Here is a 23,986-nt window from a genome sequence, read left to right as displayed (position 1 = left end):
GCAAGTTGCCTTCTAATAATTTCCAGCATAGTGTAGCAGTTAGAGGGTTGGATTAGGACTGGGGAAATCAGAGTTCAAATCTCTACTCAGCCATGAAACTAACTGGATGTCTCTGGGCCAGTCACTTCTCTCTTAACCTAACCTACCTCACAGGGTTGTCGTGAGAACATACATAACCATGTACGTTCTTTGGGCTCCTTGCCCAAGGTTTGACATTGAATGTGTTCGACATCGAACCTATTTGGTTTGACAGTTTGGGGTCGAACTGAACCATCCCGTTGGGTCTGACCCCAGACCGAACACCCCCCAACTGGTTGTGGATTTATTTATTTTTGTTACTTACCCCCTTCGGGGGAGTTGCTGGAGGCAGTGGGGGGGGGGCTCTGCAGAGGTTCCCCTCCCCCTGCTGGCCTCCCTTACAGCCTAAACCGGCCTGTTCGGACGGCTCTTCAACCCATTTGGGCCTTCCCTCTCTGCCGTGGCGTCCATTTTGGAGGCCAATTGCAGGTGTGGTAGCTTCCAAAATGGCCACCGTGCTGGAGAGGGAAGGCCCAAATGGGCCAAAGAGCTGGCCGAACGGCCTGGTTTGGGCTGTAAGGGAGGCCGGTGGGGACAGGGTGAGGGGAACCTCTGCAGACACACACACCCACCTCCAACAACTCCCCTGAAGGGGGTAACTAACAATTTTTTCCCCGGGGGGGTGTTTGAGGGGGTGCCAGACCAAACTGGCCCAGTCCAGTTCAAGTCGGGTTTGGACTCAAACCAAACCAGGCCAGCCGGTTCGTGTACACCCCTACTGGCAACCACCTTTCCTTGAGAGCTATTCTGGAGGTGACAGGGAATACAAGGTAACAAAACACATTTGGGAGTTTCCGGCTAATTGACCTCTCAAGAAAGGATCAACAAAGATAGATTAAAACAGCAAATGCACCAAACTTTAATTTATGGGCAGGGTTTCTTGATTTCCATATTAACAATTATACCACTATGAAATTTCAAATTCTGTTTGTTGTGCAAATTAGCAACAATGGCTGACATACTACATAATACTGTGTGTATGTTTAGCTGCACAATGTGGGTGCTGCTGCATCTTCCTAATGCAAGCTGTGAACACACACACTTGTGGAAATATCAAATTTGCATCCTGAGTGTATTGCATTTGAAAGGATGGAGAAAAGCTGCAGTTAAAGTACTGTTTTATTGTTTTTGAAAGTGGTGAGAAAAGTGGGTGACGAGCCCCAGGACAGGGGAGTGAACTGCTCTTGCTATACAAAGCTGAAATGGGAGCGGGGCAGGGGAGAAGTCCCTTGGCCACCCCACTTTCTCTTACTAAACTGGGAGAACTGAAACAGACTGAAGATTGTTTTCTTCCCTCAGGTAGCAACCCAAGTCTTTCAGCTAGCCATGCTCAAATTATAGGGGAAAGGTAGGAACACCCTTAAGGAACTCCATGAGCCCCAATCAACCAATTCTCACAATTCTCCAAAGGTAACAGCCCCCTGCAATACAAGTACTGCCATATAACTGGATTACTGCACTTTGCAATACTTGTCCTCCGCTGGTTTTCTGTTGGTCTATTATTTAGTACTGTATCACAAGTCTGAGAAAGCCAGTAACAGGAGCTTCCAGGGAAAGCTGGCCTTTCACTTTGAAGCCACAACAGCCTAGGCTATGCAATACTGCCCAGGAAATCCTAGTGCTCACTCCACTCAGAAAGATGCCCATCAGACCACTTAAGTAAGAAGCGTCAGGTCAGTTCTGGACGGCTGCAACAGAGTGTTTTATTTCCATCTAATGGTATTCTTTGCTTTGGCCTGCAAGCCAACTGCACCCTAGGAACAGAAGAAGGGCAGGGGAAGAAAGGGACAGAAGAGGGGCAGGGGAAGAAAGGAGAAGGCGATAAAACATGTTGCAGATTCAGAGGCCTTAGTCTAGCGTGAGTGAAGGCATCATAACTGGCACAGATCAAACTTTATAAAGCTTTATTAAACCTTTTGAACAGCTGTGCAATGAACCAACAAAAAATAAAAATTCTCAGTGGAGGTCTCACGAATGGTTTCTCAGTTTCAGCTCCCTTGTGAGAGAAGAGCCTTTTCTGCGATGGTCCTCCAGGGGAAGATTGTGCAGAGCTGAATGGGTGGTGGTGGTGGTGGGGAGGTAACCTACAGAAAAAAGTGTGCCTGTCACCCCCAAAGGACTTGCTTATGTTTCATAGAAGTAAACTTCTGAAAGGGAACGAAGACTAGAGAGATCTCTAGAAGTTACTGATGTGCAAGCAAGTGAAAGCTAAAATGGGGGTGGGAATAATAATGCTACAGTCCAGATGCCAGAAAAAGGCTTCCCAACTATTTGTTGCTTGTTTCCTTCCTCATTTACTTCTGATGAGACAATAATAATACTTGGCCTCAAAAGGAGAAGAAAAGAAAAGAAAAAGAAAAGCAGCATACCACATCACTCAAGAGACAGCTCCAATTTTGTATGCAAAAGCAACCTCTGCCTCCCATGTCAGGCCTAGCATATTCCATCTCCACTACCCACACTCTGTATGCTTGTTTCCAAGTTAGAAACACTGAGAGTTTAAAATTCAACAACAAATAAAATAATGAAAGGGATCCCCAAACATTACAGCAGAGCATGCTTTCTTCCCAACTAAGACCTTTGTAAACAGTGGGTCTTTGGCTGAGGGCAGGGGAGGGGGGAGAAGGAGAGGCAAGACAATTTTCAGCATCTGTGCTGTAAAAGTGGCATCATGACGACTTCGGGATTTTTGAACGATGATCTAGGCGGATAAGTAGTTTGGAAAGCACTCAAGCAGTGTGCGCAGTCTAGTTTGTCCTGCTGAGAGGAATCTGGCTCCAGCAGCTGTCAAGCTTATTCACCATTTGTAACTTCCCCTTCAGATGTTCGGGACCACACTCATCAAAAGCAAGATGGAGAGAAGGCTTTCCAGCTGTTTTGACAAGACCAGAGGACACAAGTTCCAGAGGGCTTATGGCCGCAGCCTCATCAAGACAAGCGTTCAGGCAATTGCAGCTCCAGCATTGGGCAATACTCCATACAACAGGTCTCTTCACCAGAAAGTCACAAATGGAAGGACCAACTTCAGATAATACAGAAGGCCAAGGGAAGGGGGGGGGGAGGGGAGAGTGTGCCACTCTGGCTCTGCTTCAAACTCCGAATCAGACAGCAACACCAGAGTTATCACCATAAACCGCTTTTGTCAAATTTTACAGGCAGATTGTGGGAGGTCAGGTGCTCATGAAGGAAACACTTTAATGTAGACATACAAAACAGGTTGCTTGTACTCCAATCACATGCCTCCTAATCCCTCCTTCCCATAAAACCGTCCCTTAGAAAGAAAGAAAACCAAACAAGGAGCTTGCAACCAAGGTGAAGGTTTTAGGTGCCAACTATGTTGGGATCATGAGCAGAGTCAGGCAGTTGGGAGCCAGAGCAGTGATACAAGAAGCAATTCCCCCAGCAGCTGTAGCAGATGAGGAACAAGGCGGCCAAGAAGACCAAGGCACAGATTGTGCAAGGTTTCCGCTCCAGCAGGAAACTCAGTAGGTAGAAGCCCATGAACATCGAGTGACTGAACCACAAGGCTGGGTTGAGGGGCTTTGGGATGAGGAGAACAGGCAGTAACCACTGGAGGCAGTACATGGTGTCTGGCTATCAGGGCGTCACAGTGATGGCAGTAGACCCAAAGCGACAGCGTGGAACTCCTCCTCTCTGCATTCAATGCTTCAGAAATCAGATGAGCAGGCTTCATAAGACTGGGTGGCAGTGTACGAGGAAGTCTTCACAGAAAGGGAAGGGGGGGGAGAGAAGAGAAGATAGGTCAGCAAATTGGGTTCTCAACTACTTTAGCTTGGAACTCCCTAAAAATCCAACCCAACATGCATCCATCATGCACACACACACGCCCACACTCCCCACCCCACCCAGGGCCAATACAGTAGTTCCCAGAGGACCCAAAAGCTTCATTTCCTCAATGGTCACTGGCTGACACACTGTACAAGATTATGCACGTGGAATGTAACATGTATGCAGCAAGAGTTGCACAATGGTGAAGCCATTATATATAATGGCTACACTGCCTTGCAACTTCGGTTGCACAATTTTTGCACTTAAACAGCTCTTTGCTCAACTATACAAATGTTATATCCCATCACACGCGTAAGGTTGTGCCACTACAATTGCTGGGCCTGCACAACCCAAAGCTCTAGCTGTTGCTTCTTCTGACTTACAAGAGAACGGACAGGACTCTGTTTCTACTGAAACACTGCACTCTGTTAATACTGAACGTGAAAGGTATCATCACAGTTTCCCCTGGAGGTTTTGCATGTATTGTCCCACTGATTAGGAAACACTAATTTAGCATAACCCAATCAAGGCCACGGCTAATTTCATTCTACATAATACTAATATATAATACTAAAACATAATACTACTACTCGAGAACGTCTCATTTACTCAGCAATAACAGATTACAACAGAATTCTACATCTCTACGAAGGTGCTACAAAGGGTGCTATAAGACAGAAAGAGGTCACATTCTTATTCCACAAATGAAATAACCATTTCTCTGGTTTCTGGGCTTTTGGCAGAAGCAATCCAGATTTAGAGACAGATCCCAACCCCATGACCCAAAAATTCCAAAATGAAGCATGAGGAAATGAATGGGTTAGAACATGCGACCAGAGTATTTTGGAGGATAATCCTGCTTTAGCAAAAAAAATGGGATGATTTACTTGAAGTTTTGAGAGATTGTTCCACAGAAGTGAAGTGTGCCATCGAGTTGGTGCTGACTCCTGGCGACAACAGAACTCTGTGGTTGTCTTTGGTAGAATACAGGAGGGGTTTACCATTGCCTCCTTCCGCACAGTCTGAGATGATGCTTTTCAGTATCTTCCTATATTGCTGCTGCCCGATATAGGAGTTTCCCATAGTCTGGGAAACATACCAGCAGGGATTCAAACCGGCTGGTACAGAACTGTAAACAAAGCCTTGAAAGAATGCAGGTTGCCCGTGTTATCTGCAGACATCGTATTTACACTTTTGCATATCCGCGATTGCATCTTAGAGACCCAGTTTCATGATCCGGAAGTAGAAAAATAGCTGAAATTAGCCTATCCACAGTTTTGTGTGGCTGAAAATGAATTCCGATGTCATTTCCGGCTGCCATTTTCCAGCAGAGAGCCATTTTGTGGCTTTTAAAATAAATATTATTTTAGGCGAATATTCTACTGTTTTGTGGGGCACTATTGGAGACCTGGAGAATAAGGAACTGTTCTCTTATTCCTTGCTCCCCCCAGTATTTTTTGTTAGGAACCTCACACTCCCCACAAATTCCCATTGACTCTTCATTATTTGCTGTTTCTGTATTGGCACCTATAGGCGAGAATGGAGCTCTGCGAATAATGAGGGCCACCTGTACAGTGAACCGGGAGGTTTTCTATTTATGGTTCTGTTGAACAGAAACAGAACCATTTATGGTTCTGTCGAACTGAAACAAAGAGGCAGACATCCATTGCATCAGGCCAACAATTCATGATTCACCGAGCAGAACATAGGCCACCAGTGCTTCCCCCACTCTTCCTGGCCCAATCCCAGGCAGGCAACAAAAGCAGGAAGTATGTTGAGCTATACATGGCTGACGGGCTGCATTTAGCTCATGGGTCATAAATTGGGAAGACCTGCACTAGATTTGGAGAAGCTACATGAATAAGCACAGATTAGAGAGGTGAACTCACAGCTGTTGCATAAAAAGGACATAGAAAGAAATGGATGATATAACTGAATTCTGCTTCCAAAAGAGGATTCTGCCTGCCTAGTATATACACACCTGGAATTTTACACAAAGGCTGGCTGTGCCATGCAAATTCTTTCGACTGATGAGAGCTTCCATTCAAAGCAATGGAGGATGACTGAGGAAACCTCTTCTCTACCTCAGGTTGTCAAACAGAAGTGAGATAACCCTGCAGAGAACACTCAGCTGAGATCTTGCATATTGCTTAAATAATCAGCAAAGCAAGATCAATAAATAACAGAGCTACTTCTCACCCATCTGCTGGTAATATCAAGTGGTTTTTTTTTAAAGGAGGGAGCAAAGGGGAGTGTCAAAGGCAGAAATGCTGGTAAGTCAGTTTTCCTCAGCACAAATCCTTTTAAAGGAATGTAAGCCCTTTGGGGTCAGGGAACCATCTTTCCCTTCTCTATGTAAACTGCTTTGAGAACACTTTGTTGTTGAAAAAATGGGAAATATCCCTAACAATAATATTTGGGATAGCTAAAAACTAAACTATAGTTCTTCTATAAGTGAACAAAACTTATTGATACCTTGGGTACTTTTGACATTTGGAAAACCTACCCAAGAACCAAGGACTTAGGCCTCAGGTGTTATCCCACTGCAGGACAGAGGGAAAACAATCTCACTGTGAATGGTTTTCAAATAGTTCCATGCAAATAAAACATGCTAATGGATAGGACTGGAGAAAATCTCTGGTGTGTAATCATCCAAGCATCTAGAAATTAGAAGAGCCAGTACTATGCAGGCCTGGTACCTAAGTATCCGATACTGGCACCCTATGATACTGGCATTTTTCTACACTTTGGGGAACTTTCCAGACTATCAACTACATGACCATAGTAAGCTGAATATTTTAGGAGCAGGACCCGAGCTAGCAGGGGGGAAAACAGCAATGAAATCATCAGACTCTTTTCTAACAAAGCTTTTCAGATCCTTGCTGCTTTCAAATCCATGCCATCATTAATTTAATTCCTAAGTATGTCCTGCTCACTCTTTCACAGACTGGGGGAGTAGGTACTGGTTGAGAGGAGATCTTTATATGAAAAAGCATGTAGGAGAGAGAGATTTCAGCCAAAACTTAAAGCAGTCACCTGTCCTTTCCTCAGATGTATCTATCCATCATTTTTATTGCGTTCCCAGCAAAGGAGATATTTTTAATAGCACAAGAGAGTCATTACCTGTCAAAACTGCAATTCACTCAGTAGATAAAGCAGAGAGGGGTAGTGCCATTATTGCATCCCATTTTTGGTAATCTGCATTCACAGGAACATCCTATCCACATAAGCCACTGCTATCTTCCCCATTCTTATCAGGTCTTCACACCCTCATTGCTCAATGCAGCAAGAGCAGAAAGGAAGAACCATCACACAAGTGATGTAACAAACACACACACAGCTCTCCCAAATATTACTCTACCTACAGAATAGGCAAGAACCCCAAAGCTATGACTGCTGCAGATTGTACTGAGAAGGAAGACCTGGCACTCCTGCCCTTCCACCATTGTGGCTTTGGACAAGAGGAATGCAATGATGTTCTTGCATTATGCACATACAGCGACTGAGAAGAAAAGATCCAGTAGCGCAATTCCAGCAAATAGCTTAGCATAAAGCTGAACTTATTTTCCTTTCCAGCCAAAGGAAAGCAAAGACCTGAAGGCTCAGTCCAACTAGAACCAGCTTCACTAAAGAGTGTGTCAACTCCCTTTGGTTTCATTGTGGCTTGCACAGAAGATGCTCCTCACAAACCATACTTGAAGTAGCAGAGTTTGATTATGAGTTAAACTTACTTCCAAAATGTTTTGCACTCGGCTTAAGAGCAAAGCATTGGTTCCTATCACAAATGTTTTCAAGGGGGAATTCAGCTGCAGAACGTCTTTAGGGGTTGGCCAGTGAAATCTTTCCCTGGCTTCAATTTTCCTTAATCAAATACGTGGTATGACAGCAGGAGACACAACAGTTTGATCTGTGTGTCCTCAATGCATTGCCTTATCACAACATATGTACAAAGCATTACCACAGCTAAATGAATCTTTAACTCAGGTTAAAGCTTACAGGTGCTTGGCACCCATGCTACCTGTGCATTGGAAATTTCTGCTTTTAATCTCCACGACTATACAAGTTGCATTCTTATCACCACTGTAGCATTCTCTATCAGGAAAGTTAACAATGATGCATTTGGCTAGACATGGACATGAATAGATACTAAAAATTGGATTCTTTGCTACTGCATTACAAGACAGCAGGTAGAGCATCAACTTGCAAGTCGCTTTTCCCTACCATTTCAAGGATCAGGCTTAGAAGGAACAACATTTCTCATGTCTGGATAGACACTGAATGGAGCATTTTTGCACTTCTTCCAAAAACAGAACTCTCATGAAACAACAACAACTGCACTAAGCATTTCTGATTATGTCCTGGGATATATGACATGTAGTAAAACAGCATAGGCACACTCTAAGGAGATACAACATTATTCAAGGAGGCACAATTCCTTGGCAACGTATGCAGTTTGACTGAATTTCTTGATTAGACTAAGAAACAGTGCCAATTGCTGCTCCCTCTTCCATACTGCAGTTGTGTGTCACTACACTTATTGCACTGATTGCGGATGCTGGCAAGCAGAGAGAAGTTTTGGATTTTTGGCTTCTCTGTAACCCCATCCTTTGGGAACACAATATACAATAAAATCTATCTCCTTTCTTCCCAATCTCTCTCTCTTGGGATGAATAAAACTGCTGCTGACTCATCGTTGAACTGATGTATTATTCTGGAGGGCTGATAGTGATTCAGTTAGAGAGCTCCTGCTAGTAAGGAGAGCAGTCTAAACCAAAAGGTGGGCAGAAGGTACACTGTGCACCAGCAGTTGACCACTGGCTAATTTCTGATGGGTTAGAACATGCTGATTGACAGGATTATGCAGAGTCCTAGACTAGATGTATCTTGCTCTGATCCAGCAAGGCACTTATGTTAAGAAAGAATGTACACTCAGATAACATAACCAGGAACACAGCAAGGTTGGAGTGGACCCTGCCATGGGAAAAAAGTGGGCCCCGGCTACACTTGACTTCTTCTTCAGAGAGGCACAAGGAGGAGAGCAAAGAGTAACCAGACACCAGGGGCCCCCTCCCTCAGGGGGCATTTGCATCCACACCCCATGTTCAACTGGAGCCGTGATCTGAAACACAACAGATTAGTTATGCTTTAATTCATATTCTGAGCATGTCCTTTTGCTCTATCCATTTAACATACAATTTGTGGGCCAATGAATTAATGCAGTTTCTCTGCAAAAGTAAATGGAAATAAAGCTACTGTGGACAAAAACTTGAAGACCATTGTTTTGGACTCTAGTGAAGCACCACTATCCTCATCTGATTTTTCTGCTGTTGAGATGCTTTTGAGCTACTGAGCAATATAATCCCAGCTGTAGTCCCCCAGGACCTGGAATGAATGCATTTAAAAGGACACCAAACACAAGAATGGCTCTTCCCAACAAACTCTCTCTGTGTCTTGTGGTTCAAATCCTTAGTCTCTAGCCAGAACTCCTAGAGGAAAAACATTAAAAAAAAAGATTAAAAAAAAAGATCTTGTTCATTGCACTTCTATCCTGCTTTGTCAGGATGTATACTAGCTAAGAGTAATAGATCTAGTGTGTCTATAGAGACTGGTCTTGTTGGGAAGTGATGTCATCATATTCTGTTCAAGTACGCCTTTTCCTCGAGGGCTTAGCTCTCAAGAATACAGTTCTGCACGTTTTCAGTAGAAACCAGCTGTGGGTGGCACTGATTGGCTGATGTCTGTGTTGTCATGACTCCCCACCCAACAGTTATACTGCACTTTTAAAGCAGTAAAGTGTCTGACATTTTTCAAAATAAGGCAACAGATAAACATATAAGTGTTGTGTGGTATTTTAAAATTTAAATGAGAAACCCAATGAAGTATGTGAGAAAAAGACAAGACTGATGGCTGCATTCAGCATGCAATTCACTGGCACGTTTACCAGTCATTCAAATTATGAAGGTGGGAGCAAGTTGGCTTGCCCTGGGGCTGAAGAATTTACTCCAAGCCCTCTTCATATCATATTATATGCACAGCAGGTAGCTTCCAAACTAAATCAGTCATTACTAAACACTAATGAAATCAATGAGACAAGTTTGCCCTGACCAACTTAAGTCCCATTGATTTCAAAAGTGCTTGGTCAAAACTAACTTAAGCTGGATGCTATGCAAGTTCTCTACGAGACATCAACAATACCTTCTGTTGACATGCCAAGAGCACTGTTGAATATCTGCCTTTTGGGGCCTACTCCACAATTTGATGTTCCCAGAGCAAACATGACCACTGCAGCAATAGCAGGCAGTATTCCATTGCTTCTGGTAGCAAACATATTAAATGTGAAGGTCAGCGGCATACAGTGCAGTTAACAAGCTGAATCACAAAGTGTGTTGGACTAAAGCTGCATTTTTCAACTCTTTCTGGAGGCAAAATTAAACTCCCACAAATTGCAGCACACTGGCCCCCACAAACAGCCCCCCCCTCTGTTCATTTTTTGTGGCTGCAAAGCTGCTGCTCTATTTTTGTTTAGAAGCTGGCTAGTTCCCTTGTGTATCAAGAGGGATGTGCCCTTCCCGGTACATTATGTGGCAAGTGGGGAGCTTAAATGTCTCACTTTTGGAACCAGCTCACTCACATACACACCAGGAGGAATGTTCTCTTCCCAGGGGTGAGTTGGGGCATACGCTCACTGCTTTGGAAGCCTACTTGCCCCACAAGGTGCCAGGAAGGGCATGTCCCTCCCAGGGCATTAGGGAACTAGCCAGTTCCAAAAATAGGACATTTAAACACACCACTCTTGGAGCTGACTCAGTGAGTCAGCACAGCACATCAGCCGGTGTCCTGCAGCATACCAGATGGGAAACACTGGACAAAGGGACATTGTAGCACACAGCAAACAAGTTAGAAAGTACAGACCTGGGGAAACAAACAAACAAAGCAGGACTAAACAATATGCAACAAGCATAGCTGGAAAAGTAACTGATTTGCTGTTGATAGGTAGAAATCTAATATTTTGGGGGCACAGAACAGTGTCATGTTTTCCATGAGAACTGAAAATTAATGCAATGAGTCTCAAAATAACAGATGGAAATTTCTTTTGTATTTTTTCTTGAGAAATGACTATCTTAGAGACTAAAAAAGAAAAAGAAAAAGACTTGCAATTAGTGTTTTTAAAAAGAGAAATAAAGATAGATACTTGCCTTCATACAGACCACTCATACTAGGTTTAGTTATTAAATGATTGTAAAAATACACAAATCGAAGACAACATTCTAAGTTAGGACAAGATATCAGTGGCAGGAGTCCATCTTTGAAAGATGATAGATTTGCAGTACTGTATTCTCGTGGATTACTATTTTTGTGGTGGCTACAGTGGTCTATCGTGGAGCAGCAGCAATTCCCACCACAGGTGTCACAACGGTCATCGTCAGCCAACAGGTTATCATCAACCTTCTGCTTCATACACTCATCCTTTTTCTGGAGGTGAAGCAGACATTTGTTGTTTTGTGTGCCAGTCCACAATGGCACCAGTTGCCTTCATATTAGATATCAGTATCAAAGTAACTGCTGCACCAAATTCCACTTATACCAGAACTCTGGGCACTATCTGGACTCACCAGAGAAAATTTCCTGCGGTATGTGACCATACTACAGCCACGCTCTCTCTACTCCCCCTCCCACATATATGTTCAGAGTATCTTCAACCGCTAAGTTGCAGCTAAGAATTTGAAGAAGCAAGATTAACAACTTCACAAGGAATAGTAGGTCCCATGACAATGGGTTTGGTTTTTTTTTAAGCCAATTATGATAATTTGTGCATATTATTTATTATCTGTAGCAATAGAGAAAGTATGGAAGCAAGAGAGAGAGGTGACAAAGAGCTAGCAAGGAGATGCGGTCCTGTTTTACTCTGCTCTTGACTGAAATGCTATCAGTCATAGCTCTGTTGAGCTGCACAGTATTATGCATATTGCCATGGAAACATCAGATAAGACTAAGCAACTTGGGGACATCCAAGGATCTTACAGAGGCCCATTCTGCCGACTGCATCAAATACCTTGGTGAGATCAAGGGAAGCAGGGCAGAGCAGCTTACATTGCCCTCTACATTTCTCTGGTAGTTGAGGCAAAGAGAAGATCATAGCTGCAGTTTATTTTCTTCCTCTGAAGCTGCACTATGCCTGAGGAAACACCCAGTCAGTAAGTTATTGGGAGTATCCTCAAAAATCATTCTGGCAAATGCTTTCTCAGTGATGCCGATTAAAGACATTCCACTATAGTTGCCAAGGGTGAGGGTCAGAGGTGTAGGCCACCTCCAGCCTCAGAGGCAAGATGCCTCTCTAAATACCAGCTGCAGGGGAGAACCAGCAAGAGAGAGGGCATGCCCTCACCTCTTCTCAGAGGCATCTGGTGGGCCACTGTGTAAAACAGGATGTTGGACAAATAGATCTTGGGCCAGATCCAGCAGAGTTGTTCTTACGTCCTTAAGGTCTGTGTCTACCTTGTGCTTAAAAAGATGATAGCATCAAACAAGTCCTGTGTAGCTACTCCCTTCCTCCAGCAAAACCGCTCATAATGGATATACAATAGGCTAGGGTTTCCACACTGATGCAGCTTAGCTTAGATGTCATTCTTTCCAAATACCATCCTACTTGCAAAGGACTCCTCTCCTTGTAAATAGATCCATACCAGGTATCTCTGACAGTGCACTGAGTGCTGTCTGAGATGCATATTTGTCTTAATAAAGCTTGTTCCACTAAGATAGATATCTGCTTGTTCCTGTTGGTGATCACTTTGGACTCCAGTATCATAGTGATGGTAGAGGAGACAAGCAACTTCTAAAATCCTGTCATACATGACATCAGAATCAGCTTGTACTCTTAGCTGCTGATCCAGCACTGGTTTACACAACAACATCTTGATGGTTTCTGTAGTGCACTCTTTAAGGAATGTTCTTCGTACATTAAATACTGCACGTCAGTCAGGCTGAGTTATTTGCCTCAGTAACTGGCATAATTTAATAGGCTTCAAACAAAAGCACATATCCTGGAAAAGTCAAGATCAAACTGATGCCAGGGTCCAGATCTTAGGTGTCATAATGAAACTCTTGATCTTGCCTTTGCTATAATGGCCAAGACATATTGGCCATGACTTGCAATTTAATCCCACTTTTGCATTACAGTCACTGAGGAGAAGTAATTTTACATTTGCACGCATATGTTCAAGCTCTCCGCAGCAATAACTTCAGAATACAAGAAATTAAGAGAGGATGAATTTTTCAGTTTCTGCCTTCCTCCCTTACTTCAGGACCTCTTCTCCATTGTGGCATAGCCTAATGCCCATCTCTCTAGTCAACCGGAAGCATTTACATTCTAGCTGCAAAGCACCATCCAGAAGTAAAAAGAAACAAGTCACGGCCACCTCTTTCCCACAAGGCCAAATCCCACTCACTTCTCACACACAGCAAGCAAATGAGGATTACAAAACATTCATTGCATCCATATTATTTGGGCAAGAGGAATCATGTAAAATATAACTGTTGAGTTTACTGGTCACTGACAGTAATGAAGATTAATTGATTGTAAGATATCCCACTGTTCCCTGAATATCACATTGTTCTTTGTTCTCATAGACACCAGCTCCCAAACAAAAGCCATCAGCAGCTAGGAGTCTTTTTTTTTGGTGGGGGGAGCATCCGTCTGGCTTTATTTAATGAGAGAGAGAAAGAGAGAGTTCAGCACCTGTCTTTGATAAGCAAGCCATACATAGCAAAAGATCACTGTTTTATTGATCACTAGCCAACCTGCACAGAGCATCTGTGCGCTCTTTGGGGCTGGCTGTTCCCTTCTCCCTCCTGCCCCACTCTCCCTCCCTCCATTCTGCCCCACACTCTTGCCTCTCTTCCCCTCCCTCCCACCCCACTCTCTCTTGCCCTCCCTCCCTCTCCCTTCTCCCCCACTCTCTCTTGCCCTCTCTCACCCTCCTGCCCCAGTCTCTCCTGCCCTCCCCGCTCCTCCTCTCTCCTGCCCTCCCCCTGCCCGACTCCCTCCACTGGATTATTAAAGCATTTTATTTTCTGGCAGAAAGGTGGGAAGAAATTATTTTGCTCTTGTCTCTCCCCCGCTCCCCTTTTGGATGGGTATCTTTACCTTTAAAGGCTAAAGGTTAAAAGGGAAACAAGTATCCTTTAGTGGAGTAAAAGAGAGTGACAACATCCCAGTTATTCAAAAGAATCATTATGATCAACCCACCAAGGTATATTTGATAAATGAACTCAGACAAGCAGCCACTCAATACAGAGAACTCAGAAAATGCAAGGGCTCCTTGAAATATTACTTTGGATACAAAGAAATAATTTGTAACATAAGAAAAGCATGGAGGTAGATATGTTCATAGTTTAAGAGAAGATTAAGATAACACCTAATTGCAGTTATCAAATCCCTGGGAAGAAATACTGCTACAAAGAGCGCAAATAAGCATCTACCAAGATGCTAAGAATTTAAAAGGTACAGTTGCACAGATTTAAGAAGAACTTTGCAAGTGCTCCCTATCCATACAGTGGGCTGTGTAACAAGACTAGCCATCTTCCCTGGAGAACCTCACCACCCCCACCCCAGAGGAGGAGAGCAAGCAAAATAAAAAATGTTTTAGTCTATGGATTCCTGACATAGCAGGGAATTAGATTAGATGATGATTTCAAATTCAGTTGGTCTTACTAAACAATTTTTTAAAACCCTGAAGTATCACTTTAGTGCACTACTACAGAGCCAGTGCTAGCAGTGTTATATCCTGCCCATGCACAATGGCATTTGCCATTTTAAAAAAATTAATGCAGATCTGGAGCCTACAACTGAAGAGGTGCCATGCAGAAAATAAAAAGCTGATATTGCTGTGAGGAAGGGGTAGTTTTTCTGGCATTTATTACATTTAAATAGGTGATAATGAGCATGAGCATCTCCAGCACACTTGAACAGCACAATTAATGGTGCACCTAGCTTCTAAGAAGCAGGGAAGGGCAGGGAGAAAACCTTTCAGAGTCATAAAAATAGAGATGAGTTATTTCACAGCAACAATCCTAAAGGACCGGGGCCAGAACCTAAGGGGTATACTCGTGAGTCAAATGGGCCGTAATTTGGCTTTTTAAAAGCCAAATCTGGCCACCTAGGACCCCACCAGATTCCACATTCACAACTGCAATGAATGCAACAAAGTGGGGTGGATGAGGACTGCTACTTTCTCTTTATAGAATATAAAGAATATAACTGCAGTTTGAATGCTAATAATATGTGATATCCCCACAACAAAAGTATTCTATAAAAACCTCTAGATCTTCCCATAATGAATGAATGAAATTTTGCATGTAATGCAACAAAAGAGCCTGAAGTCATTCACACTTACTGACAACACAGCACATTCATGTCGACATCATATATTGTGAAAATTATTTATTTATTTATTTATTTTATTAAAACTTTTATACCGCCCTTCCAAAAGGCTCAGGGCAGTTAATTAAGCATCATATCAGCCATGTTAACAAGTCTTGTAAAAGCTACCAGCTGGAATATGAAACATAATTCTTCTGCTACTCAAAAAGTACAACCAGGGCTAAAGCAATAGTTGCATAAAAACCATATATTCCTCTCTTGGATAGTGCCCATGACAAGACACAATTCTTCTTCCACATTCCCAGTTTCATTCCTCTACTATATGTATATAAGGCTAGATAGAGATATACATACATATAAGAAAGGAAAGATTGTGCCATCAAGTTGGTGTTGACTCCTGGCGACCACGGAGCCATGTGGTTGTCTTGGTAGAATACAGGATTGGTTTACCAATGCCTCCCTCCCACACAGTATGAGATGATGCCTTTGCTGTTGTCAGAGTGAGCATCCGCCTGCAGCACCTTCCTATATCGCTGCTGTCCAATATAGGTGACTACAAATATATATTTATTAGGCACAGTCTGGGAAGCATACTAGCGGGGATTGAAACTAACAGCCTCTTGCTGCCTAGGCAAGCTGCTTCCCTGCTTGAAACCCTTAAAAAGGTTTAATAAGTAAATACATTATTTGTCCTTTTGTCAGCTGTTTTTGCTTAACTGATGTTACTATGAGCCACCTTGAGAGTCCTTCATGAAGAGGTGGGATATAAATGTTTAAACGAACAACATAGTGCAAGGTTGCATCCTTCCCTCTAAGTGTGAGCACTCCCCCTGCCCAGCATTACTGTGTGCATATCTCTTCTTTTAAGATAAAAGGGTGAACAGCAACTCACACAAACCACTACAATTTACTACAGTAAATATCCCCTCCATGAATGCTGCACATTTACCACACTACTAGTACAGAACAAGGCATTCCTGTTGCTCCAGAAATGATCAGCTGTGCAAATATCTTCAATATAAGTCTCTACTTCAAAGTATTTGCCTGGAGCCTTGCTTTCATGTAGCTGTAAAATAAGGTGTTCACTGTATGCAACTGAAGGCCATTTCAATAGCAATATCCTCCAAAAAAAGGGGGGGAAGCCTCCATAACCCCCCACAGTAGGACTACTTTTACTATAACGTAGAGTGAAAAAAGAGGTGGTGTTTCCACTGTTTCTTTTTTTTTAAGGGGTGGATACTTCCGTACTAGCAGTGGGGAGTACAGATGAAATAGCCAGCCAGGCTCAGCTCCATCAAAGATGATGCATCCTCTCCTTCCCACCTCTCTTGGACAAGACTTCTGGGAGACATCTTTCTCTTTTTCCTCACTTAAGAAAAATGCTTGGAGACCTCTCTCTTTAAGGTGTTTTTGTTCAATAGCCTTCACCAGATTTTGTCTACAGATTGAACTCTACTGACATGACAATCAGCAAAATAAAACATTCAGTTTCAAGAGTTGCAATCATTTTCCTTTAGAAAACTGGACATCAAAAGTCTGACGCAAGCTGAATTGTCTAACTACAGCATTTACAGAGAAAACAAAACCAGATTTTAGACTTAAGTGGGAAGAGTCAACTACCATGGGTACAAGCCATGGATAACTGATCTTCATCTTCTCCAAACTAGAAAGAATATTTTGACTAAGTGTTTGGGCAATAACAGAGCTGATTAACTGGGTTTTTCTAACATACCTTCTGAACTGTGGAAACAAGGGTGAAAAGGAAATACTTAAGATGACCAATAGCTCAGTTTTCATCAATAAAGCCATTATGATCAGGTTCTCACAAACCAATTGATCACCAGCACTGTGCACAGAGGAAAGATAAGTGAATCAGGTTGATTCCACATTCCTTTCTGGCAAAGGCCAATGAGTTGTTGGTCTATAGTAAAATGGAACCCTTAGGATAGATGAAAATGAGAACCTTTATTAACTTGCTTATCCTGAGTGACTTTCCTTCCCATGAACCACCTCCAAGACAACAGTGGGGAAATGGTTAGAATCCGGGTGCTTTGTTGGCTTCAGTGTTTTCCAGACAAGCTAAACTGTTTTCTTGTCCTTTATCTCTACTGCTTGTGGCATTACATATCTCTCACTAATGAAGCAGCAAGTGAAAGTATTACAATGCTGTGCTGTGCCCAGACCCAGTATTTTTTAGTTAACAATGTTAGTTAACAAAAGACTACCTCATCACAGTACACTTCTGCTGAGGGAGATCTTTCAAGCCTTATGCAAGGTTGGTGTTCTGCAAGCTCAAATGACCAGAGACATTCTCTTGCCTCAAGAAAACTAGATTAACAATCTTGTGAAATCATTAGCAACACTGTTGACACTTTGCTTCTCATGTAAGCCAAGCTAAGCTACAGTATGAATGGAATAAAAAAAGGATATGACACAAATGGACTAAAAGTACAAGCTACCCTACTTATTAGGCTGATTTGGTTAAAATACATCAATTTCTAAGGTTGATTATACATTACAGATGACAGCAAATATGCCTAGCATGTTTTCCACAGTGAATTATGAGCACAATAATTGTGATAGAGATATTCTCTGGAAGTGTATTGAGTTGGTTTGAGAATGCACTACAGTCTTTGTTACAGCACATGTGATATGAGGGCTATTACTTTTTTTTTTTTTTTAACAGAACCGACAGCAGCCTATCAAGCAAGTGAATAGTGGTAGTGATTTGAATTCATTTTATTTCTCCCATGTTCAGTACACAATCCAAGGGAACAAGCTATCAGCCTGGTGGTCCTTGATACTTTCCACTGGCTCACTACAGTGACATTTTGAACTTTAAGCCTAATCTGAATTCACATATGCAGTTCCTATAAATAGACGTCACTCTATTTATCAAACTTCTTCATGCTTGAAACTAACTTTACACTGTTCAAGGAACAGGTTCAAACACTGACACCAGAAAGTGAATCAACATGAGTTAACGTGGTAATAGTGATAATCTTCTTGCACATCCCAAAATAAGGCAACAAACTGAGGCACTACAAAAGCTGAAAACACACACCAGAACATCTGTGGCTAGGGAAATTCATAATTCCACACTATTTTGAAGCAAGATGTCTTCCTTTCAAGATCTTCAGTGCTTTGTTTTAAGTTTACATAGTTAGAAAGCTGAAGTTCACCCACATTCCTAATCTGTTCTATACCTAGTAAAATATATGTATATGTATATATGCTGATAAGTTATAGCACAGAATTCAGAGATGGGGCACAGTTCCTTAACACTAGACAGAAACCAACTTAAAGCTCACTGAGTTCTTAAACTAGATTGACAGGCACTCACTATTTACCACAAGGCTATAGCTCCAACTTCAGAACAGCCAGGAAAACATCACCAAATGGATTCCTCTGCTCCTACATGGTTCTGAAATACTATTACAACTTGGTAATATTTGGTGCCAAGAGTGCACAGGACTTTGTTGTGCAGAACACTGCTGCAGCAGGCATTAGTCGGGGAATGATTTATGAGTAATAAGGACAGGATAAAGGAGAGAGTAAAATTGACAAGATGAGGTACAGCTGAAAAGTTTTACTACAAACCTCAGTACAGTATAAGAGCTGCCTTGAAGGATTGAACCAAGTTTCATCTGCCAGGCCTGCTCAACTTAGGCCCCCCAGCTGTTTTTGGACTACAACTCCCATAATCCCCAGCAATAGTTGCCAGTAACTAGGGAGTTGTAGGCCAACATCTTCAGGAGGGCTGAAGCTGAGCAGCCCTGATAGACCATCCCTCCACTTCCAACAATGGCCCTCTAGGTGCCTTTGGAAAGCTCACAAGCAGGGCATGAAGACAAGCACCCTCTCATATTGTCCTTCACCAGCATCTAGTACTTGGAAGTTCTAATTAGGTACCTTGGCTAATGACCATTGATGGGATCTATGAATCTGTCCAACCTCTTTAAGTGGCCACTGGCCATCTCTTGGCAGCAAGTTCCATATGTTGATCACATTTTGTTCAAAGAAGCACTTTCGTTTGGCCACTTCTAAAATACATCAGAAGCCACTTCACCACATGACCCCAAATGTTAGTATTATACAAGAATTCTAGGGGGCGGGGTAGAACATAATAAAAGCCCTGCTGGATCAGGCCCAAGGCCTATCTAGTCTAGCATCCTGTTTCACACAGTGGCCAACTAGATGCCTCTGGAAAGCCCACAGGCAAGAGCTGAGGGCATGTCCTCTCTCCTACTGTTACTCCTCTGCAACTGGTATTTAGAGGCATCTTGCCTCTGAGGCTAGAGATGGCCTACAGCCCTGAGACTAGTAGACCATTGATAGAGCTCTCCTCCATGAATTTATCTAAACCCCTCTTAAACCCATCCAGGCTGTTGGCTGTCACCACATCTTGTGGCAGAGAATTCCATATGTATTCACTGTATGCATTGTGTGAAAAAGTACTTCCTTTTGTTGGCCCTAAATTTTTTGGCAGTTAGTTTCATAGCATGACCCCTTGTTTAGTGTTGTGAGAGGCGGAGAAAAATTCCTCTCTATCAACTTTCTCCACATCACGCATTATTTTATAGACCTCTATCATGTCTCCTCTCAGTCGTCTTTTTTCTAAACTAAAAAGCTCCAGGTGTTGTAGCCTTGCCTCGTAAAGAAGGTGCTTTAGGCTCCTGATCATCTTGGTTGCCCTCTTCTGCACTTGTTCCAGTTCTACAGTTCCAGTTCTTAAGATATGGTGACCATTACTGGGCAGTACTCCAAATATGGCCGCACCGTAGTTTTGTATACGTGCATTATAATATTAACAGGAGAGAGAGAGTGAGAGAGAGAGAAGCAACTCTACTCAGACTTCCAGCACCCAAGGACAGGGTGGAGGTACATGAGAGGAATCTCACACCTCAGAGAGCCTAAAAGAGTACCCAATGTAGTTACCACCAGTATTCCCTCTGACAGGGATTCCGAGATGTTGACTACAACTCCCAGAATCCCCAGATGCAATTGCCTTTGCTTGAGGATTATGGGAATGTAGCCTAAGTGTAAAGAAGACTAAACTAATGACTACGGGTACAACTACCAGCCTCAGAAGGGATAATAAAGATACTGAAGTGGTGGATAGCATCTGCCTTTTAGGATCAACCATCAACAGTAAAGGATCCAGCAGTCAAGAAATATGCCACAGACTAGCACTTGATAGGGTTGCAATGAAGGCCTTGGAAAGGATATTTAGATGCCGTGACACGCCTATACCTACAAAGATTAGAATAGTTCAGACAATGGTTTTTCCCTGACACGCTATGGATAAGAAAGCTGGACTTTGAAGAATCAAGAGAGAAAGAGTACTGACACTTTTGAACGTTGGTGCTGGAGAAGACTTTTGAGAGTACCATGGACAGCCAGGAAAACAAACAAATGGATCAAAGAGCAAATCAATCCAGAATTTTCACTTGAGGCACAAATGACCAGGCTCAAACTAACATACTTCGGGAACATTATGCAAACACCTGGCTCCCTTGAGAAGTCCACAATGCTGGAAAAGTTGAAGGGAAAAGAAGAAGTGGACGACCAGCAGCAAGATGGATGGACTCGATTATGACAGCAATGAATGCACCACTGAGAGACCTAAAAGGCCAAGTTGAAGACAGATCATCCTGGAAAGAATCTATCTGGTAGATAGTCCACATAGTCCGACACCGACTTGAGGGCACTTAACCAACCAATCACATCTGGGGATCCCTGTTAGAGGGAACACTGATCACCACCTACTGGGGAAACTCCACTGGTTTGGAAGACCAAAAAGAGGGGCTGGGGTGGGAGTCAGAGAGTGAACACAGAAAGCTGCCCAGCCCCTTCAACGGGGCAGCGGGGCGCCCAAGCCCCTCCCTCCCCCCGCATCCCTAGAGAGAATCCGAACACCCCCTTCGTTGGGAGAAGGTAAGCGGGCAAGAAGGAGCCTCTCCCTCCCCAGAGGTTGCTACCTTCCGGTTTGACGGGGGAGACAGAGGAGCGTCTTCTCCCCTTGGCTTGCCCTGGATACGGCTCGCCCCCTCACTCTCGCAGCCCCCGCCTTGCCTCGTTACCTGCGCTCATCGCCATGGCGCTCCGCGGCCTCCTTCGGGCGACTCTCCGTGGCGCTCGGGCTCCCTCTCTGCGTCTGTCACTTGTCGTAGGACCCACCAACTGCCCACGTAGGACCCGAGGCAGGTTACCCCTCTCCTTGCCTGCTGTCACGGTGCATCTGATGCTATCCCTCTCACAGTATGGAACATTCCCTTACGGCCAACACAGATCTGATTCGGCCTGTCTTCGCCCCTCTGGAAATGCCACGTCGGCGCGCCAGAATTCGGTCGAATTTTTATCAGGCACCGCCGAGGACAACCCCCCAATAAATCTAAGCATGGGGGAAGGTCCTGCCGCGGCCTAGAAGAGGATTGCAGGCTTATGCATATGCATATGCAACAGATGGGCGGGGAGAGACGTCCTCGCGTTACGGCTGGTGTTGCTGGAGCGGTCGCCCTCGTTGCAGTGGTTCCAGTCCCTCCCCGCTCATCTGCTGTTAAGTGCTGACGAGGTTGAAGTCGGTTCCCAGTGCACGTGATGCAGCAGGCAGCTTCTGCACCCTTAAGTGTCTGACGTTTGCTTCTCCCTGTTCTCTGAATAGGTTTTGCAAGCCGCCCCCGCAGTGATGCTCATCCCCATGGGTTTCGGGACCAAAGCCCCGGACCTCCACACCCTCTGCCCCCGCCCCCCCCGCAATCCTCCTGGGTGCTGTGGTCGACGCTGGCCCGCAGTGCACCAGGCAGGCAAGTGTGTTTGTGACCTGAGCCGGATGCTTAGAGACAGAGTGGGGAGGAGTGGGTAAAGAAATAGGTGGGATGGGAATAGGTTAAGTTGCGTGTTGAAATATTTCTATATTTGCATAAATACACCTGTTCTATATTCTTGTGAGTTCAGTTGCTGTTTGTGCCCTCAAGAACCCATGTGTTAAAAATACTGCAGGTGTCACGGTGTGTGTGGTGGTGGGGATGCTGCTGCTTAACTTGCAGTGGGAGCGGGGTCCAAAGGCCATTAGATCCAGGCTCCAAAATTACCTAAGTGCACTTCTGCCCTCATGAGAGTCTGGCTGGCTCCACAGATGCCAGGGAATTAGATGGTAGAATAGATTAGACCACAGATGGAAGGTAATAATCCCCTGCTAACTTGACAAAGAGGCACCTTTTACCGTGGTGATTCTCTTTATTTCGCAGGAGGAGAGTAACTGGCCCTATCCACCCCCAGCACAGTACCTCCAGTGACTGCTGCTGGTGTCTATCTTATGTTTCCTTTTAGATTGTGAGTCTTTTGGGGACAGGAATTATTTCTCTGTGTAAAACTGCCCCAAGCCATTTTTGAAAGGGCGGTATAGAAATTGAATGAATGAATGAATAATTTCTATACTACCCCATGAAAGAAATAGAAAGAAAGCTAGTTCCATGCAACTAGAAAGCTAGCACATCCAAGAGATCAATTCTAGTCAAGTCTTTAGTTGAGGTGTTGGCTGTTTTTGGGTTGGTTTTGACAAAGGGGAAGACTGCAAAATATCCCCAGCCTGCAGACCAAAGTGATGCAGATTATGCTCTCGCCTCCAGCAGGCTACTGTATGTGGACTCATAATTCTCTGTGACCAGAAACCCCTTGTGAGAAACTGCCTAACCCAAAATTTCCACATGCAGCACTGTAAAACATGTGGTGCAATGTAAAATATGATTACTCTCCTTGTGTCCTGCTCTTCATTAGACAGAACCAGAGGAAATAAATGAGGAGGAAGGTGAACTGATTAGCCATCCCAATGGTAACAGGCTTCTAAGAAAAATTGCTGGTTATCAAAATTGATCCCACTTCTGATGCTTGTCTTCTAAGTATGCGGATCTGTGTGTTTACCAGTTATTGGTAACTGGTTAAGCTGTACAACTTGTCAACTGCAAAGTTGTCTCTCATAACCAGTGACATGGTTTAGTTACACCCATTAGATTATTGCAAAACACTCTTTATGTGGCTACTTTTGAGAAGGTGTATACCTGTATGCCTTTGATATGTCATTGATTAAGCAAAGCAAGTGTGAAAAGAGATAAAGTATTGCTTATTCAACAAAGATATTCTCAAGTAGCCTGGACACATTTGTTGGTACCCCTAGAAAAGATAATAATTGGATTAGAATGATTTTTCAAATTAGCTGTTTTCTTTAATTAGTATCACACATGTCTCCAATCATGCAATCAGTCATTCAGCCTATTTAAATGGAGAAAAGTAGTCTGCTGTTTGGTATCATTGTGTGTCCCAAAATGAACATAGACCAGAGAAAGCAAAGGAGAGAGTTGTCTAAGGAGATCAGAAAGAAAATTATAGACAAGCATGTTAAAGGGAAAGGCTATAAGACTATCTCCAAGTAGTATGATGTCCCTGTGACAACAGTTGCAAATATTATTAAGAAGTTCAAGGTCCATGGGACTGTAGCCAACCTCCCTGGACGTGGCTGCAAGAGGAAAATCGACCCCAGAATGGGCAGAAGGATAGTGAGAATGGTAGACAAAAAGCCAAGGACAACTTCCAAAAAGATACAAGCAGAACTCCAAGGTCAAGGTCCATCAGTGTCTGATTGCACCATCCATCATTTTGAGTGACAGTGGGCTCAATGGAAGAAGACCCAGGAGGACTCCAGTGTTCAAAGAAAAACATAAAAGAGGCAGACTGGAATTT

At 43.5% G+C, this 23,986-nt stretch overlaps 1 protein-coding gene across 2 annotated transcripts; it reads right to left on the bottom strand.

Annotated features, from left to right (window-relative positions):
• Positions 1 to 1,967: 1,967 nt before the first annotated feature.
• Positions 1,968 to 21,802, bottom strand: BLCAP (BLCAP apoptosis inducing factor). 2 transcript variants are annotated; one of them, XM_053245614.1, is made up of 2 exons: positions 21,229 to 21,802; positions 1,968 to 3,800 (listed from the first exon to the last, which is right to left on the bottom strand). In XM_053245614.1, exon 2 carries the CDS (start codon positions 3,661 to 3,663, stop codon positions 3,400 to 3,402), a length of 264 nt encoding a protein of 87 aa, XP_053101589.1. In that variant the 5' UTR covers positions 3,664 to 3,800; positions 21,229 to 21,802; the 3' UTR covers positions 1,968 to 3,399. The 2 variants fall into 2 exon arrangements, with proteins under 2 accessions (XP_053101589.1, XP_053101588.1); XM_053245613.1 differs by having other exon boundaries at positions 21,331 to 21,800.
• Between the last annotated feature and the right edge of the window lie 2,184 nt (positions 21,803 to 23,986).

Source organism: Hemicordylus capensis, chromosome 4, assembly GCF_027244095.1.
Source record: "Hemicordylus capensis ecotype Gifberg chromosome 4, rHemCap1.1.pri, whole genome shotgun sequence".
NCBI lineage: Eukaryota > Metazoa > Chordata > Lepidosauria > Squamata > Cordylidae > Hemicordylus > Hemicordylus capensis.
This window is presented reverse-complemented; position numbering and strand designations above follow the sequence as displayed.